Here is a 24,108-nt window from a genome sequence, read left to right as displayed (position 1 = left end):
TCAGAACCATTCTGCTTCAGGACTTCAGAGTCTTCACTTTTCAGCTTCTGGGTCTTCAGAGTCTTCTACACCATCAGAACTTCTGAACCTTCAGAGTGTCTGGGTTGTCAGAACGTCTGGATCTTTAGAACTTCAAGTGAGCTGAGTCATTATAAGAGTTTGATTAAATTCAGATCTTCTGAATCTTTTCTACTGTTCAGATTGAACATAGAGACTGCGAAAGTGTTGCTAGGGTCACTCTTTAAGCACAGTGCTTCTGATTGGTGTGAGATTAGATTAAGGTCAGAGCCTGTAAGAGCACACTCAGAAAAACACGTTAGAGTACCATAATTGTTCATACTAAAATGTTAACTTGTAATCATAAAAACATAGAGTTGTACTACTCGATCAAAACTTGATCTTACAATATCGTCAGCGGACTTCGAGGGAATCAAGACACATAAGGATGATCCTGTGGTAATAATGGTAAGGATCAATAGCTTTAATGTGCGAAGAGTACTCTTGGACCAGGGAAGTTCTGCGGATATTATTTACGGCGATGCATTCGAGCAGTTGGGATTAACAGATAAAGACCTGATGTCGTACACTAGGACTCTGGTAGGTTTCTCGGGAGAACAGGTCTGGGTACGTGGCTGCCTGGATTTAGACACGGTCTTTGGAATTGACGAGAACGCCAAGCTTTTGCGTGTAAGGTATTTGGTATTGCAGGTTGTGGCATCATACAATGTCATCATCGGACGGAACACGCTAAATCGCCTCTGCGCAGTAATTTCAACGGCTCACCTAGCGGTGAAGTACCCACTGATCTGCGGTAAGGTCGGGAAAATCGTGGTAGATCTGCAGAGGGCGAGGGAATGCTATAATAATTGCCTCAGTTTGTATGGAAAGAAGGGAGCCAGTGATGGGCACAGATGTCACGAGATCGAGATCTTGGAAGGGGGTCAAGGTCAGCATGGTTTTCAAGGCCAAGGGTGAAACGACCCAGGGAGATTGGAGCAGATGGTGGCTCGGAAGAGTGAGAGACTAAGGAGCAGCCAAGGTCAGAAAAGGTTAGACGGTAGGACGGGAAGAGATGGGCAGTTCACTGACGCCCATGCCGAGGAACGCTGGGCGAACATAATCGAGGACTTGGAAATGTACAAATTTAGCAGAGGAGTGCTGGCTATTGAGCCCCGGCTCACGGCTGGCCAAGATAGGCGCCTAGAGAAACTGGTGGAGGAAAATTTTGACATCTTTAATTGGAGTCAGAAAGATGCAACGCTCTGGGGATTTCCCAGGTTTAGGAAGCCGACTCTTTTAAGCACGAGCCAAGAGAAGAGCAGAGAAAAGGGGGTGGCGACGTAAGATGTGGTTCGAGTGAATCTAAAACAGGGAGGCGTCGAGCAAAACGGATGGAGAGCATTTGAGCTACCCCAGGGAAAACCAAAGAAGGTGCAAAAACGGAACCGAGCGCGCCGCTGCGAGAGTAAGAAAAAGGGGAAGGCGGGATACTGGAGGCTAGTGGGATCGACAGTTTGTAAACCTTCAAGGCCAGCTAAGCGCGACAAGCAAAGAGGCGAGTTAGAAGAAGATCCTCTTTACCGCGGGGCGGTCTGGTGAGGGGACTAGCCTCGCAAGAGCCAAGAGGAAGAAGCGAGCACATCAAGTCTGTAGGATGATGTGTTTGGCGTGGTGCTCTGATCAGAAGGGCAAAAGATGGGGCAGGGGTGCGGCGAGTAAAAGCAGAAATTAGGACAAAAATAAAGATGCACTCTTTTTCTCCACCACGAGAGTTTTTTAATGAGGCATCCCTCAAAATGTAAAATCTATTTTACAATCAAATACAAAAGGATATTCTCAGTAATACTCCGAACTTCAACTAAATTGAAACGGTCGCCCGGTAGGAAAAATTCCCCACGTTTCGTAATATGATGTAGGAGAACTTTAAACTAACTTTCTCATGCTAAATTTGTGCAAATGTCAGAATGTTGGTGTAAATTTTCAATTTTTGTTTGAAATTCTTGAGATTTAAAGCTAAATGCCCATGGAATAAGTGATGAATTCCAAAAAAAATTAAGTTTTACAAGTTTCATCATATAATGAAGGAGTGTTTTAACCAATTTTTCTCAAGCTAAAATTTGTGCAAATTTCTGAGTGTTTGTGGAAATTTCTAATTTTTAGTCGAAATTCTTGAATTTTAAAAGTATTTAGCCCTTGGAATGGGTGACGGAATTCAAAAAAATTAATTTTTCTGAGTTTCATCGTATGATTAAGGGGAGCCTTAACCCAAATTTCTCAACGTAAAATATGGGCAAATTTTTAAGTGTTGGTGCAAAGTTTCCATTTTTTGTCGAAATTCGTGAGTTTTAAAGGTTGTTAGCCCATGGATTTAGTTGCGAAATCTAAAAAAATTAAACTTTTTGAGTTTCATGGTATAAAGAAGGGATGCATTAACTATGTTTTACTCAAGATTAATATTATGAATTTTTTTAGTATCAGTGTAGTTTTTTTTGTTTTTTGTCGTAATTCCAGTTTGTTAGCCCATGGAATAAGTGACAAAATCCGAAAAAATTAAATTCCCCACGTTTCGTAATATGATGAAGGAGAACTTAAACAAACTTTGTCATGCTAAATTTGTGCAAATGTCAGAATGTTGGTGAAAATTTTCAATTTTTGTTTGAAATTCTTGAGTTTTAAAGGTAAATGCCCATGGAATAAGTGATGAATTCCAAAAAAAATTAAGTTTTACAAGTTTCATCATATAATGAAGGAGTGTTTTAACCAATTTTTCTCAAGCTAAAATTTGTGCAAATTTCTGAGTGTTTGTGGAAATTTCTAATTTTTAGTCGAAATTCTTGAATTTTAAAGGTATTAGCCCGTGGAATGTGTGACGGAATTCAAAAAAATTAATTTTTCTGATTTTCATCGTATGATTAAGGGGAGCCTTAACCCAAATTTCTCAACGTAAAATATGGGCAAATTTTTAAGTGTTGGTGCAAAGTTTCCATTTTTTGTCGAAATTCGTGAGTTTTAAAGGTTGTTAGCCCATGGATTTAGTTGCGAAATCTAAAAAAATTAAACTTTTTGAGTTTCATGGTATAAAGAAGGGATGCATTAACTATGTTTTACTCAAGATTAATATTATGAATTTTTTTAGTATCAGTGTAGTTTTTTTTGTTTTTAGCCGTAATTCCTGTGTTTTAAAGGTGTTAGCTCATGGAATGAGTGACGAAATTCGAAAAATATTAAATTCTCCACCTTTCGTAATATAATGAATGAGAACTTTAAAAAATAATTATCATGCTAAATTTGTGCAAATTTTAGAGCGTTGCTGGAAAATTCTGATTTTTAGTCGAAATTCTTAAATTTTAAAGGTTAGCCCTTGGAATGGGTGACAGAATTCAAAATAATTAATTTTTCCGAGCTTCATCGTATGATTAAGGGGAGCCTTAACTAAACATTCTCAACGTAAAATATGGGCAAATTTTTTAATGTTGGTGTAAATTTTTAGTTTTTTGTCGAAATTCGTGAGTTTTCAAGGTGTTAGGCTGTTAGCCCTTGGATTTAGTTGCGAAATCTAAAAAATTTAAACTTTTTGAGTTTCATGGTATAAAGAAGGGAGGCTTTAACTAAGTTTTACTTAGGATTAATATCATGAATTGTTTTAGCGTCGGTGAAGTTTTTTTTTGTTTTTAGCTGTAATTCCTGCGTTTTAAAGGTGTTAGCCTATGGAATGAGTGACGAAATCCGAAAAAATTGAAATTCCCACGTTTCGTAATGTGATGAAGGAGAAGTTTAACCCAAATTTCTCATGCTAAATTTGTGCAAATGCATGAGTGTTGGTGGAAATTTCCAATTTTTTTTCGAAATTCTTGAGTTTTAAAGCTAAAATGGCCATGGAATAAGTGACGAATTCTAAAATTTTTTTTTACAAGTTTCATCATATAATGGAGGGGTATGTTAACCAAATTTTTTTCAAGCTAAAATTTGTGCAAATTTCTGAGTGTTGGTGAAAATTTCCAATTTTTAGTCGAAATTCTTTAATTTTAAAAGTGTTAGCCCTTGTAATGGGTGACGAAATTCAAAAAAATTAATTTTCCGAGTTTCATTATATGACGAAGGGGAGCTTAATCCAAACTTTCTCAAGCCATAATTTGTTAAAAATTTTGAGTGTTTTCAAATTTTTAATACCTTGGATTTAGTTGCGAAATCTAAAAAATTTAAACTTTTTGTGTTTCATGTTTTAAAGACGGGAGGCTTTAACTATGTTTTACTCAGGATTATTATCATGAATTGTTTTAGTATCGGTGTAGTTTTCTTGTTTTTAACCGTAATTCGTGTGTTTTAAAGGTGTTAGCCCCTGAAATGATTGACGAAATCCGAAAAAAATTAAATTCCCCAAGTTTCGTAATATGATGAAGGTGAACTTTAACCAAACTTTCTCATGCTAAGGTTTTCCAAATGTAAGAGTGTTGGTGGAAAATTTAAATTTTTGTTCGAAATTCTTGAGTTTTAAAGCTAAATGCCCATGGAATAAGTGACGAATTCCAAAAAAAATTAAATTTTACAAGTTTCATCATATAATGAAGGTGTTCTTTAACCAAATTTTCTCAAGATAAAATTTGTGCAAACTTCTGAGTGTTGGTGGAAATTTCCAATTTTTAGTCGAAATTCTTGAATTTTAAAGGTATTAGCCATTGGAATGAGTGACGAAATTCAAAAAAATAAATTTTTCCGAGTTTCATGATATCATGAAGGGGAGATTTAAACAAACTTTCTCAAGTAAAAATTTGTTCTAATTTTTTGGTGTTGGTTGAAATTTTCAATTTTTTTTATTTAAATGCTTGAATTTTAAAGGTATTAGCCCTTAGAATGGGTGACAGAATTCAAAAAAATTACTTTTTCCGAGTTTCACTGTATGATTAAGGGAGGATTTAACTAAGTTTTACTAAGAATTAATATTATGAATTTTTTTGAGTATTGGTGTAGTTTTTTTTTGGGTTTAGCCGTAATTCTTAAGATTTAAAGGTGTTAGTCGATGGAATAAGTGACGAAATCTAAAAAAATCAAATTTTTCACGTTTCATAATATGATGAAGGTGAACTTTAATCAAAATTTCTCATGCTAAAATCTGTGCAAATTTTATAGTGTTGGTGGAAATTTTCAATTTTTGTTAAAAAATCTTGAATTTTAAAGGTATTAGCCGTTGAAATAGGTGACGAAATTCAAAAAAACAATTTGCCGAGTTTCATCTATAATGAAGGGGAGCTTTAACCAAAATTTCTCAAGCCAAAACTTGTGCAAATTTTTTAGTGTTGGTTGAAATTTTCAATTTTTTGTCATAATTCGTGTGTTTTAAAGGTGTTAGTCCATGAATTGAGTTGCGAAATGCAAAAAATATTGAAATTTTAGAGTTTCATAGTATGATAAAGGGAGGTTTTAACTAAATTTTGCTCAGGATAAGTATTATGAATTTTTTGAGTTTTGGCGTAGTTTTTTATTTTTAGCCGTAATTCTTGAGTTTTAAAGGTGTGAAATCTAAAAAATTTAATTTTTCTGAGTTTTATCGTATGATTAAGGAACCTTTAGCTAAACCGTCTAAGGCTAAAACAAAAATTGGGAATTCTCCATTTATTAAATTGTAAACTAAGTTATCTTTATATAGAGATAAATTGGTAGCTTACATAGCTAGCCACTACCTTCATAGAGATGTCACTTACAAGTTACAATCTACTAACTTGGTAGATTGTAACTCGGGGTGGCAAATGGATGGATTGGATGAATATGGATATGTAAGCTACCTATTTATCTCTATTTAAAGAGAGCACTTGGTAGATTGTAACTCGGGGTGGCAAATGGATGGGTTGGATGGATATGGATATGTAAGCTACCTATTTATCTCTATATAAAGAGAGCTTAGTTTATCTCTAAATAACTAACTAACTGCATCTTAAGGTTATGATCTAATACATGAGTACTATGTTCTCTAATAGTTTCAGGTACTTTTTAACTCCAAAGCATTTACTTTCCTAGAAGTATACTTTCCTGGAAGCTAGAACTAGAGGGGTATACGGATATATTGTTTTGTCCAAGTCCTTTGCCAAAACAGTGTTATTTGCCATGAATCTTACTTTTAATTGAAGCTATGAATGACAAATATGTTTTTCTTTTGTTATTGTAGTTTATAAAAAAATATATAGGAAAAAGAAAAAAGAAATGTCAATGTGATGATCTTTCTCTAAGGCATGCTACTATTTGTTGGTTGGTCCATTTCAACTCATCTCCATTATGTAAATGTAGCATATAATTGCAAGTCGATTAAAAGAGGGAATTGTGATTAATAGTTAATCAAAGCATGCCATTTCACACTCAAGCTGGAGTGGAATTGGTAGAGGTCCCACGAGAATGGCGACATTCCACTTGTTATTCTTTTGAGACAACTTACTATGTCTATGTGCTCTTCTTCCCTTTTTTGGCAGTGAGAGAGGGAGAGACACATGGCATGTCATGCATTTTGCAGATGCACTTCATCCACTTTCAGCCTCCACGATGTGGGCACCACTTTAGGATGTACCTTGGAATTTGGGGTCTTTAAGTGTGTATAGGTCACATTTGGAAATAAGTAATTTTTGTATAAGCTACTAGGAATAGCTTTTATGATGGGATAAGTGATTTTTTTAGAAAATAAATATTATATTAATAGTAAAGATAAATCATGAGAACAATCCTTTCATGTGGATGAGTTGATAAAAGCTATAAAAGATACGACATAGATCCCAATCTCATGCTAGAAAGCAATGAGTCATATCACACCCCCTAAACTATTTTGGTGACTGACAAGACTTATGAATAACCTTATTAAAAGTTATTTGAGTGACTCAATTAGAAAACGGTAGAGAGTAGAGGTTGAATTTGTAAGCTAGTTTTTTTTTTTTATTGAAAGTGCAAAATAGATACACTTTCGAAAGTTGAATTTTGAAAAGAGTTTGAAGTCATTTTTAGGGAAATTTTTGTCCTGGATGTGTAAATATCATTGGAAGGGTGTGTAAAGACTAAAGAGTATCGCATAGGATTTGGTAAAATTTTGAGGAAATAATTTATTCTAGAAAAAGTCACGGCGTCAGCGTAACTAGGAATTCGCATGGAGAAATGATTTTATAATTTGTTAAAATAAATTAAGCAATTTAAGAATGAGTTATACAATTTATTAAATTGGACTCCGAATGATATTTTAAGTGATAAGAGTTAGGCGATATAAGAGTTGAGGTGAGAGAGGTCCCGGAATCAATTCAGAGGGTGAAATTTATCATTCCGAAGTAAAAGAGAAATCTTATTCCAAGTGTAACCCATGTCTTATTGCAGGTATAGGCATTCCCTCCCAAAAGAAGACTCTTCTAGCAAACATCCTCCATGTCAATGTTTGGGATACCCTTGGAAAATACCTCGGCCTCCCCGCTGAGTGGGGAGGCCCAAAGTCCTCTGCACTTCTATGGATTCAGGATAAGGTGATGGCCAAGGTAGAGGGTTGGAGGGGAAAGCTCCTTAATCAAGCCGGCAAGGAAGTGCTTATCAAGGCCGTACTCCAAGCTATTCCAAGCTACGCTATGGCAATCCTTAAGATACCGATTGGTTTCTGTAAAAAGCCCTGCGCAAAAATTGCTCAATTTTGATGGAAGCCAAACCATAAGGAGAGAGGAATCCATTGGAGAAAATGGGAAGTCCTCACCCAAAGTAAACCAGAAGGTGGGCTCGGATTTAAAGACTTTGAGCTTCTCAACATAGCCTTGCTCGCCAAACAAGCCTGGAGGATTACTCTAACAACCTCAATCTATCTGGGCTCGAGTGATGAAAGGGATCTACTTCCCTAATGGAGATTTTCGTAATGCAGCAAAAGGGAGAAATGCTTCGCGGGTATGGATGAGCCTGCTGCAAGGTAGAAATCACATTAGTGAGAACAGTCAGTGGATGGTGAGTAATGATCAGAATATCAATATTATAAAGGACAGGTGGCTGAGCTCAGGGGAAAAACTAACTGACATCCAAGTCTTAGGTGACACAAAAGTGGCCTCTTTCATGGATCAAACCACAAAATCGTGGAAGATGGAGCAAGTTAACACCACCCTGCCACAGAACAAAGCTCTAAAAGTCCTACAAACTCCCATTAGCTGGTCCTCCGAGAAGGACTACTTGATCTGGCCATTAACAAAAGATGGGGAATATTCTGTGAAATCAGGATACAAGCAGGCCCATGCCATGGCTAGAGCCTCTCAGCATCCCCCCTCCTCCTCTGCACATATTCAATCCAAAACCTGGCACCTCCTGTGGCAAGCCAAGGTTCCTACCAAGGTCAAAATGTTCTGCTAGAAACTTTACCATAATGCAGTGGCTGTTAAAGGCAATTTGGCCCACTGTCACCTCAGTCAAGACCCCCTTTGTCCAGTGTGCCAAGTGGAAGAGGAAACTACAATCCACACCTTCTTGGAGTGCAGCTGGGCCAGAGCCGTTTGGTTTGGTTCTCCGCTTCACCTTGCCCCTGCGATCCAAGCTAATATTTCCTTCTCTGAGTGGCTCCAAGATCTCTTCCTCCGCCTTGATCAGGATCCAGACCCTTCCCATGCCACCATGCAAATTTCACTGGTAGAGCAAATTCTTTGGCACATATGGAAGACTAGAAATAACGCTTGTTTTCATAACAAAAAGCCAGACCCTGCGTGGACAATTGGTGAGGCCTTGCGTGCCCTTGGAGAAGATGTGAAGGAGTGTCTCCCCCCTGCTCTGAGTACCTCACAGGAACAGCCAAGAGAGCCAGCGCGTGGAAGGAACCAGATCCCTAAACGCTGGTGCAGACCTCCCCCAAACTTTGTGAAATGCAATGTAGATGCTGCCTTCCCCAAGTCCATAGCACAAGGAGCTACTGGAATTATTGTTAGGGACGGTGGTGGCCTTCTTATCACTGGCAGGGCCAGTAGAATCCATACTACCTCCCCTCTGGTAGTGGAAGCTTTGGCCTTCCGAGAAGCTATCTCCTTTATGGCTAACACAGGGTATCCCAAAGTGGTCATAGAATCAGACTGCTCAGAGCTGGTCAAGGCCTGCAAAGGGGAAATTAAAGTAGGCACCATCAAAGGCATCGTGGAAGACATAATAGAGATAAGACAAAGGTTCCAGTATTGTGCCTTTACCTGGACTCCAAGAGAAGGTAATCTTGTAGCCCATCTGGCTGCAAAGAGCTGCTTGGAAGGCAACCTTGGACGGAATTGGTCCTGGTGCCCTCCCATGGTGATCTTCAACGCTCTACAGAAGGACATGGCGCACATCTAGATCTAGTTCTGGATCTCACCAGCCTCAATTATTGCTCTCTACCTCCTATGTAGTTGTGATACTAGTTTTCTATTTCTCCTTTCCCTGCGTCTTTTGTCCCCTTTGTGGTTGTTGGGACTTTAGTGCATGTAGGGAGTGGGGTCTAGGTACTTGAACTTCTGTCTTGGGACTCTCTTGTCTCCACCTTGTTTGTTGTTGTATTGTCTTGGGATAGTTTGGCCCCAGGCACGCCCCTTATCTCTGCTATATCTGTTTTGGGCTTGTGCAGTATTGGGTGCCGGGTTTTTGGGCTTCTACGCCTCTGTGGGCTCTCTATCTGAGCCTTTGTGCTCTGGATTGTAATATGTAGATATAATTTTTTGTAATATAATCCAGTTCACATTGACCAAAAAAAAAGTGTAACCCATGATGTGGCTCTTGTAAAGTGTATTTTAGCCCAATCCAACTTGTAAAAGAAGAAAAAAAAAAGTGCATGATTGATAGTGTAGAATATTGAGTTTGAAAACTCGGAAATAATTTGACCAAAAAAAACTCGGAAATAAGAAGGGGTTGATGATAAGGTTATTTTTGTAACAGTTTTATTTTTTAAAAAATAAAATGTGTAAGTAGTATAAAATAAGTGTGGAAAAATCAATTCCAATGATTTGTCCCTTATAAAGTTTACTTTAGCCCAACTCAATTTGTAAAAAGAAAAAGAAATGGTGCATGATTAATACTGCAAAATAGGGAGTTTGAAAATTTGGAAATCAGGAAAATAGTGAGTTTGTAATTTCCGAAATAAGGAGTTGTTGATAGTTATCTTGAACCGTGACCCAAATAATAGGATCATTTAATCAAAGCTTTATATCATATCATGTTGCATCTTTAATACGACACGAGACCGGAGCTGCAATGTGAGAATGATGGAAGACAAGAAAAAATATTGATATCCCACATGTGAACTTGTGCTAGTATGATCAAGTGTGAACTTTGGTCAAAAATTGAAAATTACTAACTAGAGAGAATTTTCAAAAAAATGGTAGTATCTCTAGATTCTGAACAGTGCACATGGCCTTGTTATAGGATATGACAAAATAAGTGCCCACAACACCTCCCAATTTCATCCCATTCCAGTGATTAAACCATTACAATGAGAATCAATAATGATTAGGTTAAAAAGCACTTTTGGCCCCTGATGTTTCAAGTTTGTGCAAATTCTGCCCCTATATATTTTTGTCGATGTTTCTACCCCTCATGTTTTCAAACAGTGCACCGTCTACCCCTCATGTTTTCAAACAGTGCACCGTCTACCCCTGACGGAGGGGTAGACGGTGCACTGTTTGAAAACATGAGGGGTAGAAACATCGACAAAAATAGATAGGGGCAGAATTTGCACAAACTTAAAACATCAGGGGCCAAAAATGCTTTTTAGCCATGATTATAGTGTAACACTTAACGGGCGTAGAACATTAGAAAAAGATAAAAAAAAAAAAAAAAAAAAGAGAAGATATAATATAAGTGATAGATGCGATATATAATATGATGTGATTGAAAAAGAGAGATAAAAAAAAAGTCTCAATATGCATGTAATGGATCAAATACTACTATACTAGCAACACTTTCTCTTTAGTCAAGCCTTGGGCCCTCACTTCACTACACTCCCTTTTTCTAATCCTCATTTCCCAATTGCTAATCTCATTATGCATTAGAAATAATAACTAGTGGCATAGAAAAGTAAATAAATGTTAGATTAACGGAAGAACAAGAAAAACAAAACAAGACAAAGTTGACAATAGTAGAATACAGCTCCTCCTCTAATGATTAACTAATTGTAAAGCAAACCCCACTTTGGAATGGATACCCATTCATAATACAAAGAGAAACAAAAATGGATAACCAGAATGCCCATCTCCCTCTTCTTCTTCATTCACCTTTTCTTCTCCTTTTTCATCATCATCAGTTGCTGTGATCAGCATTCATCCACACGCCATGCCTTCCCGACCCTTCCCTTCTCCAGGTCCCAGTTTTTTCACCAAAACCAGAGTCCTGTTCATAGCACTGACCCTTTCAGCTTCTATTGTGATTTTCTGTTCTGTCCTTTACTTCCTTTACCATCTGTGGCATTCTCTTCTACACAGAACCAAAACTATACCCTTTGATGCAAGTGATCCCTTGAAGCTCCTGAGATTCTCATACAAAGATTTAAAGCAAGCTACCAATGGCTTTGACACTGCCAATGTCATTGGTAAAGGTGGGTCTGGCACAGTTTTTAAGGGAATGCTTAAAGATGGAAACTTGATTGCTGTCAAGTGCCTAGACTCTTTCTCTTTGCAGACAGAGAGAGAGTTTCAAAATGAGCTGCAGATTCTTGGAGGGCTAAGATCGCCATTCCTGGTGACCCTTTTGGGGTATTGTGTGGAAAAGAATAAAAGGGTCTTGGTGTATGAGTATATGCCTAAGAGAAGCTTGCAAGAGTCCCTCTTTGGAGATGAGTGTTTGAGTTTGAGTTGGGAGAGAAGATTTTGCATAATCATGGATGTTGCTAGAGCATTGGAGTTCTTGCACCATGGATGTGATCCTCCAGTGATCCATGGTGATATCAAGCCAAGCAATGTTCTACTTGATGCAGAGCACTGTGGAAAGATCTCAGATTTTGGGCTGTCAAGGATTAAGGTGGAGGGTGATTATGGTGTGGACTTCTTTAGCCAGGACCTATGTAAAAGCCAAGAACTTTCAGGTAATATAACTGCAGAAACTCCTGTTATTGGTACTCCAGTTGATAGTGTTAATGAAGTAGATTTTGCTCAAGCTTTGCAAGCTTCTTCTTCATCCAAAAATAGCAGGACCTGTTATAATGCTAGAACTTTGAACTTGGATTCTTTGAGTTATAATGCCAAAATTGCCAGTGAAAGTGAAAGTAAGACTGTAAATGCAAAGGGAAAGGAAATTTCAACAGTGGTGGATATAGGAGAGGATGATTGGAATAATGAGTTTGTTCGTTGTGATGATGAGTTTTCTAGCATTGATCATAGTAAGGAGTTGACTGGTAATGCTTCTTTGGTAAAGGATTGGTGGTGGAGACAAGATGAAAGTGGAGAACTATGTAGTAAAGACTATGTCATGGAGTGGATAGGGAGTCAGATTTGTCCATCAAACGCTGATTGGGATGATGGTCAGAACAATGCTCAGGAGAAAGCAGAATTGGAAAATTCAAGTCCAATGAATAAAGCCAATGATGATGATGCTAATGGACCCCAACTACAGGAACATGGTATTGGTTATACAAATGTTGTGTTTGATAAGAAAGAACCAAAGGAGAAGAAGAATCAAAGGAAGATGAAAGAGTGGTGGAAAGAAGAGCATCTTGCTGAATTAAGCAAAAAGACTAGTAAGATGAAAAGTCTTAAAACTAAGAGGAAAAAAGGCTTGAAAGTGCCCCATTTTGATTTGGGTAAAAGGTTTTATCTTTGCCAAGGTAAGAACTGTGGAGAGCAGGGTCAGAATGAATGTGATCAAAATGGGGAGTTTAGCTTCAGAAGAGGTTTGAAGAAAAAAAGCACTCGTTCCATTGGAAGTGACATGTGGAGTGGAGACCTTTTCAGCCGGGAGCTCAGCAGCACAACTAGCATGAGAGGGACACTGTGTTATGTAGCACCAGAATATGGAGGGTGTGGGTTCTTAATGGAGAAAGCTGACATTTACAGTTTTGGAGTTTTGGTTCTAGTAATTGTGTCAGGTAGAAGACCATTACATGTTCTTGCATCCCCCATGAAGCTAGAGAAAGCTAACTTGATAAGCTGGTGTAGGAATTTAGCTCAAGCTGGTAACATTTTAGAGCTAGTAGATGAAATATTGAAAGAAGATTACAGCAAGGACCAAGCAAGCTTGTGCATCAACTTGGCACTAACTTGCTTACAGAAAATTCCAGAGTTGCGGCCAGATATCCGGGACATTGTTAAGATTTTGAAAGGCGAAATGGCCCTTCCACCACTTCCATTTGAGTTTTCTCCTTCTCCACCTTCTAAATTATACAGCAGATCAAGGAGGAAACAGAAGGGGAATGCTGAATAGGTTTTGTAATATTGAAGGTTTCTTGTAAAGATCATGTAAAGATGAGAGCAGTATGGGACAGATCATTAAAAATGTTTGCATTTGGGACCTAATAGTAATACACTTGCTGTGAGATTTATGTTTAAAATGTATATCAGATAAGTTATTTGTGCATTTCTCCAATAAAAGTTGCATCAACTTGATTTGATGACTCAATTTCCTTGTTTGTCCTCAGTGTGCTAGCTATATTAGAATGTTGCATTGACTGTCTCCCTCAGAAGCGAAGAGTCACAGGTAAACTGAGTTTGGGATGGTTAGCTTAGCTATTCATTGTAATAGATGAGAGCAAAAGGGTTTGTGTTAGTTGCAGTTGTTTTTAGGAGATTGAGTTTGGTAGGCTTTCCATGACTTTCTCACACTTGAGTTTTTACTATGATAGAATGATATTGTATATTCGTTTTCTATCTTCAGAAAAAAAATTACTTCTGTTGTGATTTTCACTCTGTTCATCATATGTTGATATGCATCCCATTTTTTACATACTAAAACAAAAGCAGTAGTTAAACCGAATCAAGCTTCTGAATGCTGTCCAATGATCCACCAAAACTTTCTGAATTGGCTTTGTGAAATGGCAGTCAAACTTACTCGAGACAAGAAGACAAAACAATAACACCACATCTAATTGGATTTGACACTATAAGCTACTACAACAAAGATTCATTGCTGCATTGGTCGGCTAGATATTGGAGAGCTAACAACTAAGTTGGTTTTTGGTTAAGAAACAATTCTCACACCTAAAAATTATTTGATTGTACAGTCACTTCTTCTGGTATGTTGTTAGTTGATTAGTCATGTAGTTATGGACCACAGGAGTCAGTGTGAATCAAAAAGTCTAAAGGTGTCACTATTAAAACGGTACGCATTAGACAAGAGTGCTCATTCTGTCCCTTGGTATTATTCCCATTAGTTGGTTTGACAAAAGGTTCACCCTTATTTTTATTGTGGTGAAGGTTCCTAATTCAGTCAGGTACGAAAACTAATTAAGGTTTCTAATCCTAATTAACTATGGAAACAAATCCATATAAATAAAGAAATTAATCTTACATAATAATCTAGTTGAAGCTACTCAACGATATAATCAAGATATTTGTAAGATATCTTTACACATTCTAGCAACTCCCTCAATCTAAAGTTTACTTAGTTGATAGCTTGTTACAAATATATCCTTTAAAAAAAAGATAAATAATGATGGAGCCATACTAATTATCTTGGGTTGTTGTAAGGCCAAACAGATTCTCTAAGATTGTTGTGAAGTCAGCTAATTCAAGGAACAAAAGTAGACTATGAGCTAGGGCTAAAAACCAACAACGTCCAAAAACAAAATAGGGGTGAAACAACAACAACCACAAACAAAAACACCAAAAATAGAATCAAGAGGAGCCAAGGACATAAAAGAAGCAGCGTCAACAGAGGCCATTAAGGTGGCGCACCAACCTCACACGCTGGCAAAAGCTTGGGGGTGAATGGCATAGCATCTGGCAGGATCTGGCGGAGACGCTTGGGAGATCGGTCAGTTGATGGCTTTTAAGATTGACAAGGGGGCACCTGATGATTGGGGCAACACTTATAGCGATTGAAGCCCTAAGAACATTGGATGGAGATGACGATACACTGAGGATCAGTTGATCAGTGGCTACTAAGACAACTTATGTCACCTGAGGCTCCTGATGACTATAGAGCTAACGCTAACAGCAGTTGAAACCTTAAAACTAAATAACAAAAAAAGGGTACTAACCACGACAATGTATGAAGGGTTAGCGCTAGCAGATGGAACCCAAAAAGCAAAGATACAAACAAAATTAGAATACTTCAAAAAACGGGGATAACAACGATCAATTAGATTGCTTATTTGTGAAAGAATCTATTGTTATAATAGTTCCAAACTTTAAAGAACTTAGCAGCTAAATTGTGATTGGAGAGATCACAAAGGATGGTATGGCTCTAATACCATGATATGAAGACCTGTCCTCCCAATATAAGACACGATTATAGCTCCCTGATGATATAGCAGAAGGAGAATATAATACACTACAGTTTTGCACATAAAAACTGCTAAAATACTATCAATCTTTAACTAAATTTATCTTTACCTAATAGACTGCGGAAGAAAACATGTAGTTACTAGTTATTGCATAACATATGCTCCTTTTTTATATAGATATTAGGTTGGGAGGGAGTGCTATTAGACTCATTTTCACAATTTTGTTAAGATATAGCTTACCAACCATCAATGGGGAACTCCAGGAAGAAACAAAACCAGAATATGAACTTCATGCTTTGTTGAAATATGAACCACACAATCAAAACAAGGGAGTATGAGGTCCAGGGCATGCAGCAGCAACCAAAACCCTCAAGTATTTATGTGAAGATCAGACAACGATGGATTCACCCAACACTTCCATGTCTTCTGTACATCTGCTCCAATAATAAAATTCAAAACTTGGACAGGTTGACAAGGGGCTACAGCCAGAGTGCCTGAGTTTCCAGGAATATGACCAAGTGAATTTTACGAGAAACCCCACCACAATTAGACAATGCCTTCTTTCTTGACAGGTCTCAACTATTTTTCAATTTCATCTTATTACTTTTCAGAATGCTCACATTTTTAGCCTTTTTTACATTCTGTTTTCCTTGATCACCGCTGTCAAGGACTTCTTTCTCGAAGAGCTTATTAAGCTTTGGATCTTCTGAACATCCATTTGAAATCATCTCCTCATAAAAATCCCTGGCCTTTATGAACCACTTACATGTTACAAGCCCTTCAACCATTATTTGGTAATGCATACAACTGGGCACCACACCATACGTCTTCATTTCCATCCAAATGTTCAGTGCATTTACAGGCTGCTTCAACTTTAAGAATTTTACCAGAATTATGAGAAAGGAATCCTTATTTGGACCTAAACCAGAACCTTTCATCCTACTTAGAAATTCTAATACTCCTTGGTAATCTGTTCCCTCCAAAAAAGCATGGTAGGTCTCAATGGTTGGACTGATATTCTCATCCACCATTGTGTTTAATATTATTCTTGCCTCTGCTAGTTTTCCAGCTTCACAGAGAGGGAGTATCATGGAGTTAAAGGTGGCATAATCTGGCTGCAAACCTTGCTCTTTCAACTTATCTATGGTCTTGAGAGCTTCCTTCAAGCAATTTTCACGAGTTAAAACATACACTAAAGAATTATAAACCTCTATCCCAGGGATCCATCCCCTTTTCTTCATCTGATCATAGAGTCTGAGAGAGTCAAAGAGATTCCCTTCCTTTGAAAAGCAGGAAATCATGTGGCTATATGAAGTAGCATCTGGTGTTATACATTGTTTTGACATTTCCCTCCAAACTCTTTTTGCTTCATACACATCATGTGTAATGTTACACCATCCATTAAGAATAATGTTAAAGCTCTCTGTCTCAAGTGGGAAGAGCTTCTTGTTCACCAGCATAAACTCTTCAGCCTCTTCGACGTTACCATATTTACAAAGCGCAGTCAAAAGTGCATGGAATGCTTCCTGATCTGGACTCAATCTGAAATTGTCCATAAAATTGAATGTTTGAATAGCCTTGGCTGAGTTATTTGCAGCTGCATATCTGATTGAAATAAAATGCCACAAGTAAAAAGGGGGGAAAATGAAAATCATCAGTTATCAATAGAGTTGATATGGAACTTAACTAATTGGTGAAACTTATCATGGTTAAATAAATGTTAGTTTTTGCGTCGATGCTAACACAAACGTGATTTCACATATCTCAATATACTAACGGGAGAAATAAGAATTTGATAGAGTTCAACAGAAATTCAAAGATAGAGTTTGATGTTACCTCACCTATCAATCATAATAAGCATGGCCTGGCGTGTGGACAGAGAAGAACGATGCATTTCCCGAATGATGCTCCAGGCAGTGGAAAATTTTGCATGAGTTCCCAAGACCCATATGATCAAGTTGCAAACTTTCTCATCGTAGTCAATCAATTTGAAGGCTCGGAGCGCAGGTTTCCACTCTTCCCTCAAAGCCCAAATAGCAGAACATATCAAATCTCTGTTTGGTCGTAAATCTGCTTCTTGCGGTAGGAAATGATCTTCATTTTTGAGCAATTCGAGGAACTGGGGTAGAGCTGGGTCGTCCAAACCCAGGTTGAAGTTGAAGTTGAAGGGTGTGTGCTGAATCTGAGGCTGAGAGTGAGAGTGTGATGAAGGTGTTTGATGAAATGCCTGAGAGAAGGAGAATGTAAATGGAACCACATGGTGTGGACGTTTGACAATTGCAATAGCATTAGCATGCAATCCTCTTGAAAGGTGAAGGTAGTAGTGGTGTAAATGTTGAGCCATTTTGACAAGTGGGAGTGAACCTTCACCGACCTGCTTATTGTTTATAGTGTTGAGTGTTAGATGATGGATTGCTGCCTTAGTGTAGTGTGGTGACTGAATACTCCAAAATGGAATGTTTAGCTTCTTAGTTAGGTCCCGCACGTGTGCCTTGAGTCATATGTCATGATTCATTGGAACTTTTTTTTACTTTTGCTCTTTTTAGTTTGACTTTTGTGTGGTTTTGGTTGTAATAGTATTTTTTTAACTAATTAAGTCTATGGGTTAGAAACATAATATAAATTTCAAAGAATAAAGGTAAAAATAAAATAAAATAAATTGGTGAGGTTCTAATAGAAATTAGTGTGGATGAGAGCTCTCGAATTAGGTTGGGTCACAAAATAATATACTCAAACATGTTAACCAAACCATATACCGAAAAGTACGATGCTATGTTTTGACCACCACCAACAATAACTACATTACCTCAATAAGCCTATGTGAATCATATTATCACATTGAGCTCCATAAAAAACCTGACTTTGAGGGGTATTTATAATAATAAGTTCATCTTTAACTATATCTTCCAATGATCTTTTTGGCCTCACTCTACCATTCTTCACAAGACTAGAGATCATATTATCAAATATTTTCTCATATGCCTCCAAATGTCTTCTTTGCATCATGTCCATACCACCATAATCGATTTTCCATCAGTTTCTCCTTATAGACACCACCCTAACTTCTTCTATAATACGATCATTGCGTATTTTATCCTTTATAATATCACTCGTCCATCTTAAAGTTCTCATCTCAACTACCTCAATGTCTCCTCTTATACAATCATTTAATAGTGCACTTTGACAGCAACAAAAAGTACACTGAAAAGAAACTACATGTTTTGTTAACTCAAGTATTCAACAACTAATTATGTCAATTTACAGACATTGCTGAATGGGAATGTCTTGAGAAATGGCCTAAAACTAAAATTGGTACAAAATTGAATTGAAAGAATTGCTCATGTTATGAGCTGACATTTCTTGAGATTTTATGTTTGCATACTAAACGCTAAACATCAGCACAAACCACGCATAGCATGTTTGAATTTGTTGTTACACACAATCGAAGCACGGTAACTCGAGAAACTACAATTTTATAGCTTCTCTGCATAAGTGAATATGAGTCCTTCCACCGCAAACCAAACATGCTAACAGTTGATTAATTTTCTTCATGGTGGTGTAGCATCCTATAGGGGCATGAGTCTTCTGTACTTGAAGAACCACACAAATGCAGAAAATATGAAGACTCCACAAACTCCTGTTATTATGAGGACCCACTGGAATGCAGAAGGGACATCAAATAATGGAATTTCAAAATTCATCCCAAATATTCCTGCTACCACACCAAAGATGGCTACCACAAATGTTGCAGTTGTGAGTAAAAGCTCAAACTGGATAAGCTGATTACGAACATTATCCTGTAAAAAAGAACTCAATAATGAATTACACATATCATCACATAAAATGAAGGCAATAATGTATGCATATTTTTGTTCTTTTTGGCCCCCATAACAAAATCCCTCTGAAAACCACATAACAGATCTATATATCTATACATATTATGGGAAATTGCACAGATCTCCCATGAGGTTTATTTATTGCGCTGACCTCCCTGTTTTATTTAACAAGACACTAACCACCCCTTATTTTATTGGGATCATTGCATTAACCTCCCATAGAGTTTGTCATTATTGTACCGACCTTCCCTAATAATTTATAACACTCAGCACCCCTCTATTATTCTAAATAGTGTACGAAGGAGGAAAGGTCAATGCATTTCACAAAATAGAGAGGAGATCAGTGTAATAATGATAAACCATAAACCATAGGAGAAGTAAGTGCAATTCGTCTTATCTATAATGTTCTTTGCACCTGTTGTCTTAAAGTAATAACTTTTGAAATGCCCGTTCTCCCAATTGTGTGTGTTTGTGTGAACGTGTGTGATAAATTGTGCATGCATGTATGATCGGTTATGAGCAACATGAACAAAATGGGGTAAATAAAATTGACATGAACCAGGAGGTGACTAATTTGAAAAATAAAGGAAGTAAAGCACACCAGTTGAATGTTGATGAAATCTTCCGTGTCATCAATGTATTCTTTCAGCTGAAACACAAAAGAGCGAACAGTGGTTGATAAACTGTGGCGAAGCTAGAAAGAAAAATGTTAATGAAGATTGCAGTGTGTTTACCGATGTCAACTTGTTTAGAGTGCTGTCAATGACAACAAAGTATGCTTCTAATAACATCTCAAGCTCTTCTATATTTTCTGTAGCACTTTCACTACTCCTCATGCTCTCATGTCGACTCCTCGCAATGCTCAGGCACTTTTCAAGCCTCCGAGAATCAGGAGGTGATGAAACAGGAGAGACTGGAGCAGAAACGGATGCACCGTCAACTGATTTATATCCAACCATAGACTGATCTCCATAGAATGACAACTCCGCCCGTCTTTTCTTCTCAGTAAGATACATTTCAGCCATATCACCATCATCATCCATAAGCTGCTCTATTTCGTCTCTGACCTGATTGTACGCATCCATAAAGCAAAATTTAATAATAAAACTCAGAAAAAACATGGTACCCGTAATTTAAAACTGTGAAGAAAGAATAATGCAAAATGAACATCACCTTCTGAACCCTCCTAGTCAGGGCAACAAGTCTGCTTTTCAACCGACGAACACGCTCCAAATTTAGAGTACTGATCTTTGATGTCAGTTCATCTAGCAATGGATAAGCCTCAATTTCTAACTCTGCTGCCTTTTGCCAATGGACAGAACAGAAAAGAGAATGTTACTGATTTAATCAAAATCAAATAAACAAAAATATTAAAAAGAGATATATCCTATGCAAGCATGAGGATCCAGAACGCTGTTTGAATATCCTATGCAAGCATGAGATGCATTGGAATGTTGTTCCACATTGTTAGAAGTCCCACATTGGCTAGAGATAAGGCCAATCAAGTGTTTATAAGGGTTGTGCAAACCTCAACTCTTGAGCTAGCTTTTGTGGTTGAGTATAGGCCTCCCAATTTCTAATATGGTATCAGAGCCTATCCTAGATCCATTTGTTGTGTGGAGACCTCCCATATTTGGGCCACCCGTTGTTGTTCCCACGTTCCAGTCTGTTCAAATCCTGGACGTGAGGGGGTGTGTTAGAAGTCCCACATTGGCTAGAGATAAGGCCAATCAAGTGTTTATAAGGGTTGTGCAAACCTCAACTCTTGAGCTAGCTTTTGTGGTTGAGTATAGGCCTCCCAATTTCTAATACACATCATCATTGCAAATTCCAATGCACATTCACCCAATGAAATACACTTGTTGGATTGGGCAAATGTGCTTTCACATTGCCTCAACACAAATGCAAAAAGGCACTTAAGTTGCAAGGTAAAGACATATGAATTGTTATAACTTATAAGTATTATATTTCTAATTTCTAATATGCCCCCTCATACAAGAGAATTTGGGCTTTGAGCGTGGACATTGCATAGGTCCACTGATCTCGACCTTTTAATGAAATTCAACTTTTTTTATTTGAAGAAAGGGAATAGTAAGGATCAAACTCTAAACCAATGGTCATAGAGACGCCGATACCAATTATCCCAAAAACTTAAGCTTTTAGCCTTTTAGGTGAAGGAACTCAGTTAACATTATATAAATCAACTATCCCGAAAGCTAAAGTTGCTAGGCAAAGATAAGTGAATGGTTTTATGTAGTATATTTCTGTTTTCTAACATATATCCTAGAGCATGCATGACAAACATGATTCAGCAAACCAATGACAAGAAAAATAGACAACATCTTCTGGAGGTTTCCTCTACAAAAGGATGAAGAACGAACTGCATACACTCAATAACCATGGTGACAGAAAAATATGCAAAACAGGACTGAGATAGAGGGGCAACTGCCAACAGGAAACAAGGGTGATATTCATCCAATATATGTGGCTTTCTCTAAAAAGCTGCAACATAAGATTCTAAAGACCTGGCATCCTATTACCACAAATGGGCTTTCGGACTATTAGGTACACATCAAAGCAACATATGATCCACATGATAAAATTACATACAAATTCATTTAACCTTAAAATGAAATGCTTCACCCACATAGCATGTAGAAACTCAAAAGTTAATCTATTATGTAAACTTATAGAAATACAAAGCAACCATTTCTCGCTTCTAAAGCAAGTTACTGAATAAAGAAAAAAAAATATAAGCCAAAACTCAACAGAAGTTAGCCAATAATTAATTATGCAATTCTACAAACCTGGGAATCAAGAAATGTGCATGCAGCCTCCAGGGCAACTTCAAGAGCCCTGAACTCAAAAGGTAAATAATCAGGGGAACTGTTGCTAAATGCATTTTCAAAATTCCTACTACCTCCTCTCCTTCTGTTCATGTCAGAATCGTCTGATTGCCAGACCTCACCCGCCCCAGTTGTCGTCAACCGCCGCTGTAGCTCCATCACATAATGCAATACATAACTATCAAGGGAATTCAAGAGAAGAACCTCATCTGCTGTAATAATACACCGTATCTGCTCTAGATTCACAACAATGGCTTTTTCCCTACCAAGGATTGTTGATGGGTAGACAAACAAAGGATCGAGTAGGCGAAGATCACGTGCAGGTAGGTCACAACGTCTCATCATAGTAAACTTGTCTACTTCAATCGCCTGAGAATTTCCAGCTGTGTCAACACGAATCCATGACCGGATACCTTGGCCTCGCTTCTTTACCCCCAGAACATCCACTCCTTGAAAGGTTTGCCTTCCAGAGGCAGATGGCCGGTTGGAAACCTCTCTAAGGTTAAAAGCTGATGCAGGTTTTGGCGGAAGTAGCCGCTCTTTGAGATCCGCCATTATAAAAATTATTTAATAGCTGAAAGCACATATGAGGTAAGAGCATTAGACACCTTAGTATTTGATTGATTAAAACAACATCAATAAAAACAGCAAAAGCCTCATCCCACTAAGTGAGGTCAGCTATATGGATCACACTACGCCATTGAGCTTGATCAAAAACTAAATAATACTACACAGATAATAGCTTAAATCATTCTATTGTGGCCTCAACAAATGAAGCATGCATCTCTGATAAATCTCCCATTATATATTCAGTGGCATCATGGTCTGAATAATGATAAAAGTGGCTGACAAGTGACAAGTGCAAAATTGTGGTAGGAAGAGGACCATGTCCTTATTGGTCCATCTCATGGCTTGCTATTGCTACACCATAACTGCACACCGGTGTGTCCTTACTTATCTAGGAGAAGCATTTTATGCATATTATACAAATTATGGACCCAGCAATGCATGTAGACTAATATATGCTTCACTCAACAACAAAAGACCCAAAAAAAAACATCAAGTATTTCAAAAGAATAAAACAAATTATTCATTCTGAAAAGCATAAGGGCTCAAAAAATTATTAAAGCCAATATAAAATTCAAAAAAATGTAATTTATCATGAAACAGAACCGCCATAGACTTGAGCAAAATATTCATACCTCCAGAGGGGAAAATCAGGATGCCCTTCAAGAGAAAATCAGATAATATCCAAGGTTTGGCTTAAATTCGAAGTGGGTATCTTAGATTATGCGATTGAGACAACTGTAACACCAGAAAGGAATGATTTTTTAGCAAAAAGAAGGTGTAAAAAGAGAGAGGATTAAATAAAACCCTTGACTGAGAGTAAAATGAAAAATACCTGAGAGAGAGAGAGAGAGAGAGATTGTGAAGAGAAAAACTCAATCAGCAGTGCGTACTGTATCTCTCGCTGATGATGATGATGAGTTGTTCTTGTTCATCACACTGCACTGCGAGTGCGAAGGAAACAGAGAGAGAACGAGAACTCTGTTGTAACCTTGCGATAATAATTTTATAAAGGCTTAAAAGCATTTTTGGTCCCCCACAAATGCTATGTGTGCAAACATGGTCCCTAAATTTTAAAAATAGCATAATGCATCCCCGACGTTACTTTCCGTCAACACTTTTGGTCCCTCTTCAATTTTCCATCCAAAAACTAACGTTTTCTCATCCCCTTCTTCATCTTCTTCACACATCCTTCTATCATCATCATCATATTCTTCAAATTTTTTTTCCAGAAAATCCAATTTCTTCAAAAACAAAAAAAAAAATCAAATTATTTGAATCAAATAGTGAGACAGATTTTCAAATCAAAAGTCCATTAACACCAAAGATAAAGTCCCAGTTGTTAATCTTGCCAAAAGCCACCTAATAAATTAAGACCCCTTCTTAAACCTTCCTCAAAATCCTTCTCACTTCCTACTTCACTAGCAAGCATTTACATTGAACAAGGGAACCAATAATCTTCACCTAGGCTATCCTCCTAGCATATAAT

At 37.5% G+C, this 24,108-nt stretch overlaps 5 protein-coding genes across 5 annotated transcripts; 3 read left to right on the top strand and 2 right to left on the bottom strand.

Annotated features, from left to right (window-relative positions):
- Positions 1-462: 462 nt before the first annotated feature.
- Positions 463-975, top strand: LOC130749659 (uncharacterized). Its single transcript, XM_057603030.1, has one exon. The coding sequence runs from the start codon at positions 463-465 to the stop codon at positions 973-975; it is 513 nt and encodes a 170-aa protein (XP_057459013.1).
- A 6,849-nt stretch (positions 976-7,824) lies between these two features.
- Positions 7,825-9,300, top strand: LOC130749647 (uncharacterized). Its single transcript, XM_057603019.1, has 2 exons — positions 7,825-8,303; positions 8,400-9,300. Exons 1-2 carry the CDS (start codon positions 7,825-7,827, stop codon positions 9,298-9,300), a joined length of 1,380 nt encoding a protein of 459 aa, XP_057459002.1.
- Positions 9,301-11,104: 1,804 nt separating this feature from the next.
- On the top strand, positions 11,105-13,545 carry LOC130743215 (putative receptor-like protein kinase At1g80870). Its single transcript, XM_057595355.1, has one exon. The coding sequence runs from the start codon at positions 11,269-11,271 to the stop codon at positions 13,348-13,350; it is 2,082 nt and encodes a 693-aa protein (XP_057451338.1). The 5' UTR covers positions 11,105-11,268; the 3' UTR covers positions 13,351-13,545.
- Positions 13,217-17,842, bottom strand: LOC130743217 (pentatricopeptide repeat-containing protein At1g80880, mitochondrial). Its single transcript, XM_057595356.1, has 2 exons — positions 17,212-17,842; positions 13,217-16,975 (listed from the first exon to the last, which is right to left on the bottom strand). Exons 1-2 carry the CDS (start codon positions 17,712-17,714, stop codon positions 15,946-15,948), a joined length of 1,533 nt encoding a protein of 510 aa, XP_057451339.1. The 5' UTR covers positions 17,715-17,842; the 3' UTR covers positions 13,217-15,945.
- Positions 17,843-18,572: 730 nt separating this feature from the next.
- LOC130748106 (magnesium transporter MRS2-1) lies at positions 18,573-23,612 on the bottom strand. The gene is made up of 7 exons (XM_057601251.1): positions 23,455-23,612; positions 23,255-23,357; positions 22,014-22,626; positions 20,380-20,508; positions 19,941-20,273; positions 19,808-19,855; positions 18,573-19,167 (listed from the first exon to the last, which is right to left on the bottom strand). Exons 3-7 carry the CDS (start codon positions 22,605-22,607, stop codon positions 18,937-18,939), a joined length of 1,335 nt encoding a protein of 444 aa, XP_057457234.1. The 5' UTR covers positions 22,608-22,626; positions 23,255-23,357; positions 23,455-23,612; the 3' UTR covers positions 18,573-18,936.
- Between the last annotated feature and the right edge of the window lie 496 nt (positions 23,613-24,108).

This window comes from Lotus japonicus, chromosome 3, assembly GCF_012489685.1.
Source record: "Lotus japonicus ecotype B-129 chromosome 3, LjGifu_v1.2".
Classification (NCBI taxonomy): domain Eukaryota; kingdom Viridiplantae; phylum Streptophyta; class Magnoliopsida; order Fabales; family Fabaceae; genus Lotus; species Lotus japonicus.
This window is presented reverse-complemented; position numbering and strand designations above follow the sequence as displayed.

Excerpts from the sequence above, each read along its gene's own strand:
- LOC130749659 (XM_057603030.1), top strand. The coding sequence starts at position 463 with ATGGTAAGGATCAATAGCTTTAATGTGCGAAGAGTACTCTTGGACCAG.
- LOC130743215 (XM_057595355.1), top strand. The coding sequence starts at position 11,269 with ATGCCTTCCCGACCCTTCCCTTCTCCAGGTCCCAGTTTTTTCACCAAA.
- LOC130743217 (XM_057595356.1), bottom strand. The coding sequence starts at position 17,714 with ATGGCTCAACATTTACACCACTACTACCTTCACCTTTCAAGAGGATTG. Across the intron at positions 16,976-17,211 it reads ATGCTTATTATGATTGATAG|ATATGCAGCTGCAAATAACT; the intron begins GTGAGGTAACAT and ends TATTTCAATCAG.
- LOC130748106 (XM_057601251.1), bottom strand. The coding sequence starts at position 22,607 with ATGGCGGATCTCAAAGAGCGGCTACTTCCGCCAAAACCTGCATCAGCT. Across the intron at positions 20,509-22,013 it reads GCACATTTCTTGATTCCCAG|GCAGCAGAGTTAGAAATTGA; the intron begins GTTTGTAGAATT and ends CATTGGCAAAAG. Across the intron at positions 20,274-20,379 it reads TGACTAGGAGGGTTCAGAAG|GTCAGAGACGAAATAGAGCA; the intron begins GTGATGTTCATT and ends GCGTACAATCAG.
- LOC130749647 (XM_057603019.1), top strand. The coding sequence starts at position 7,825 with ATGAAAGGGATCTACTTCCCTAATGGAGATTTTCGTAATGCAGCAAAA. Across the intron at positions 8,304-8,399 it reads AAAACCTGGCACCTCCTGTG|TCAAGACCCCCTTTGTCCAG; the intron begins GCAAGCCAAGGT and ends CTGTCACCTCAG.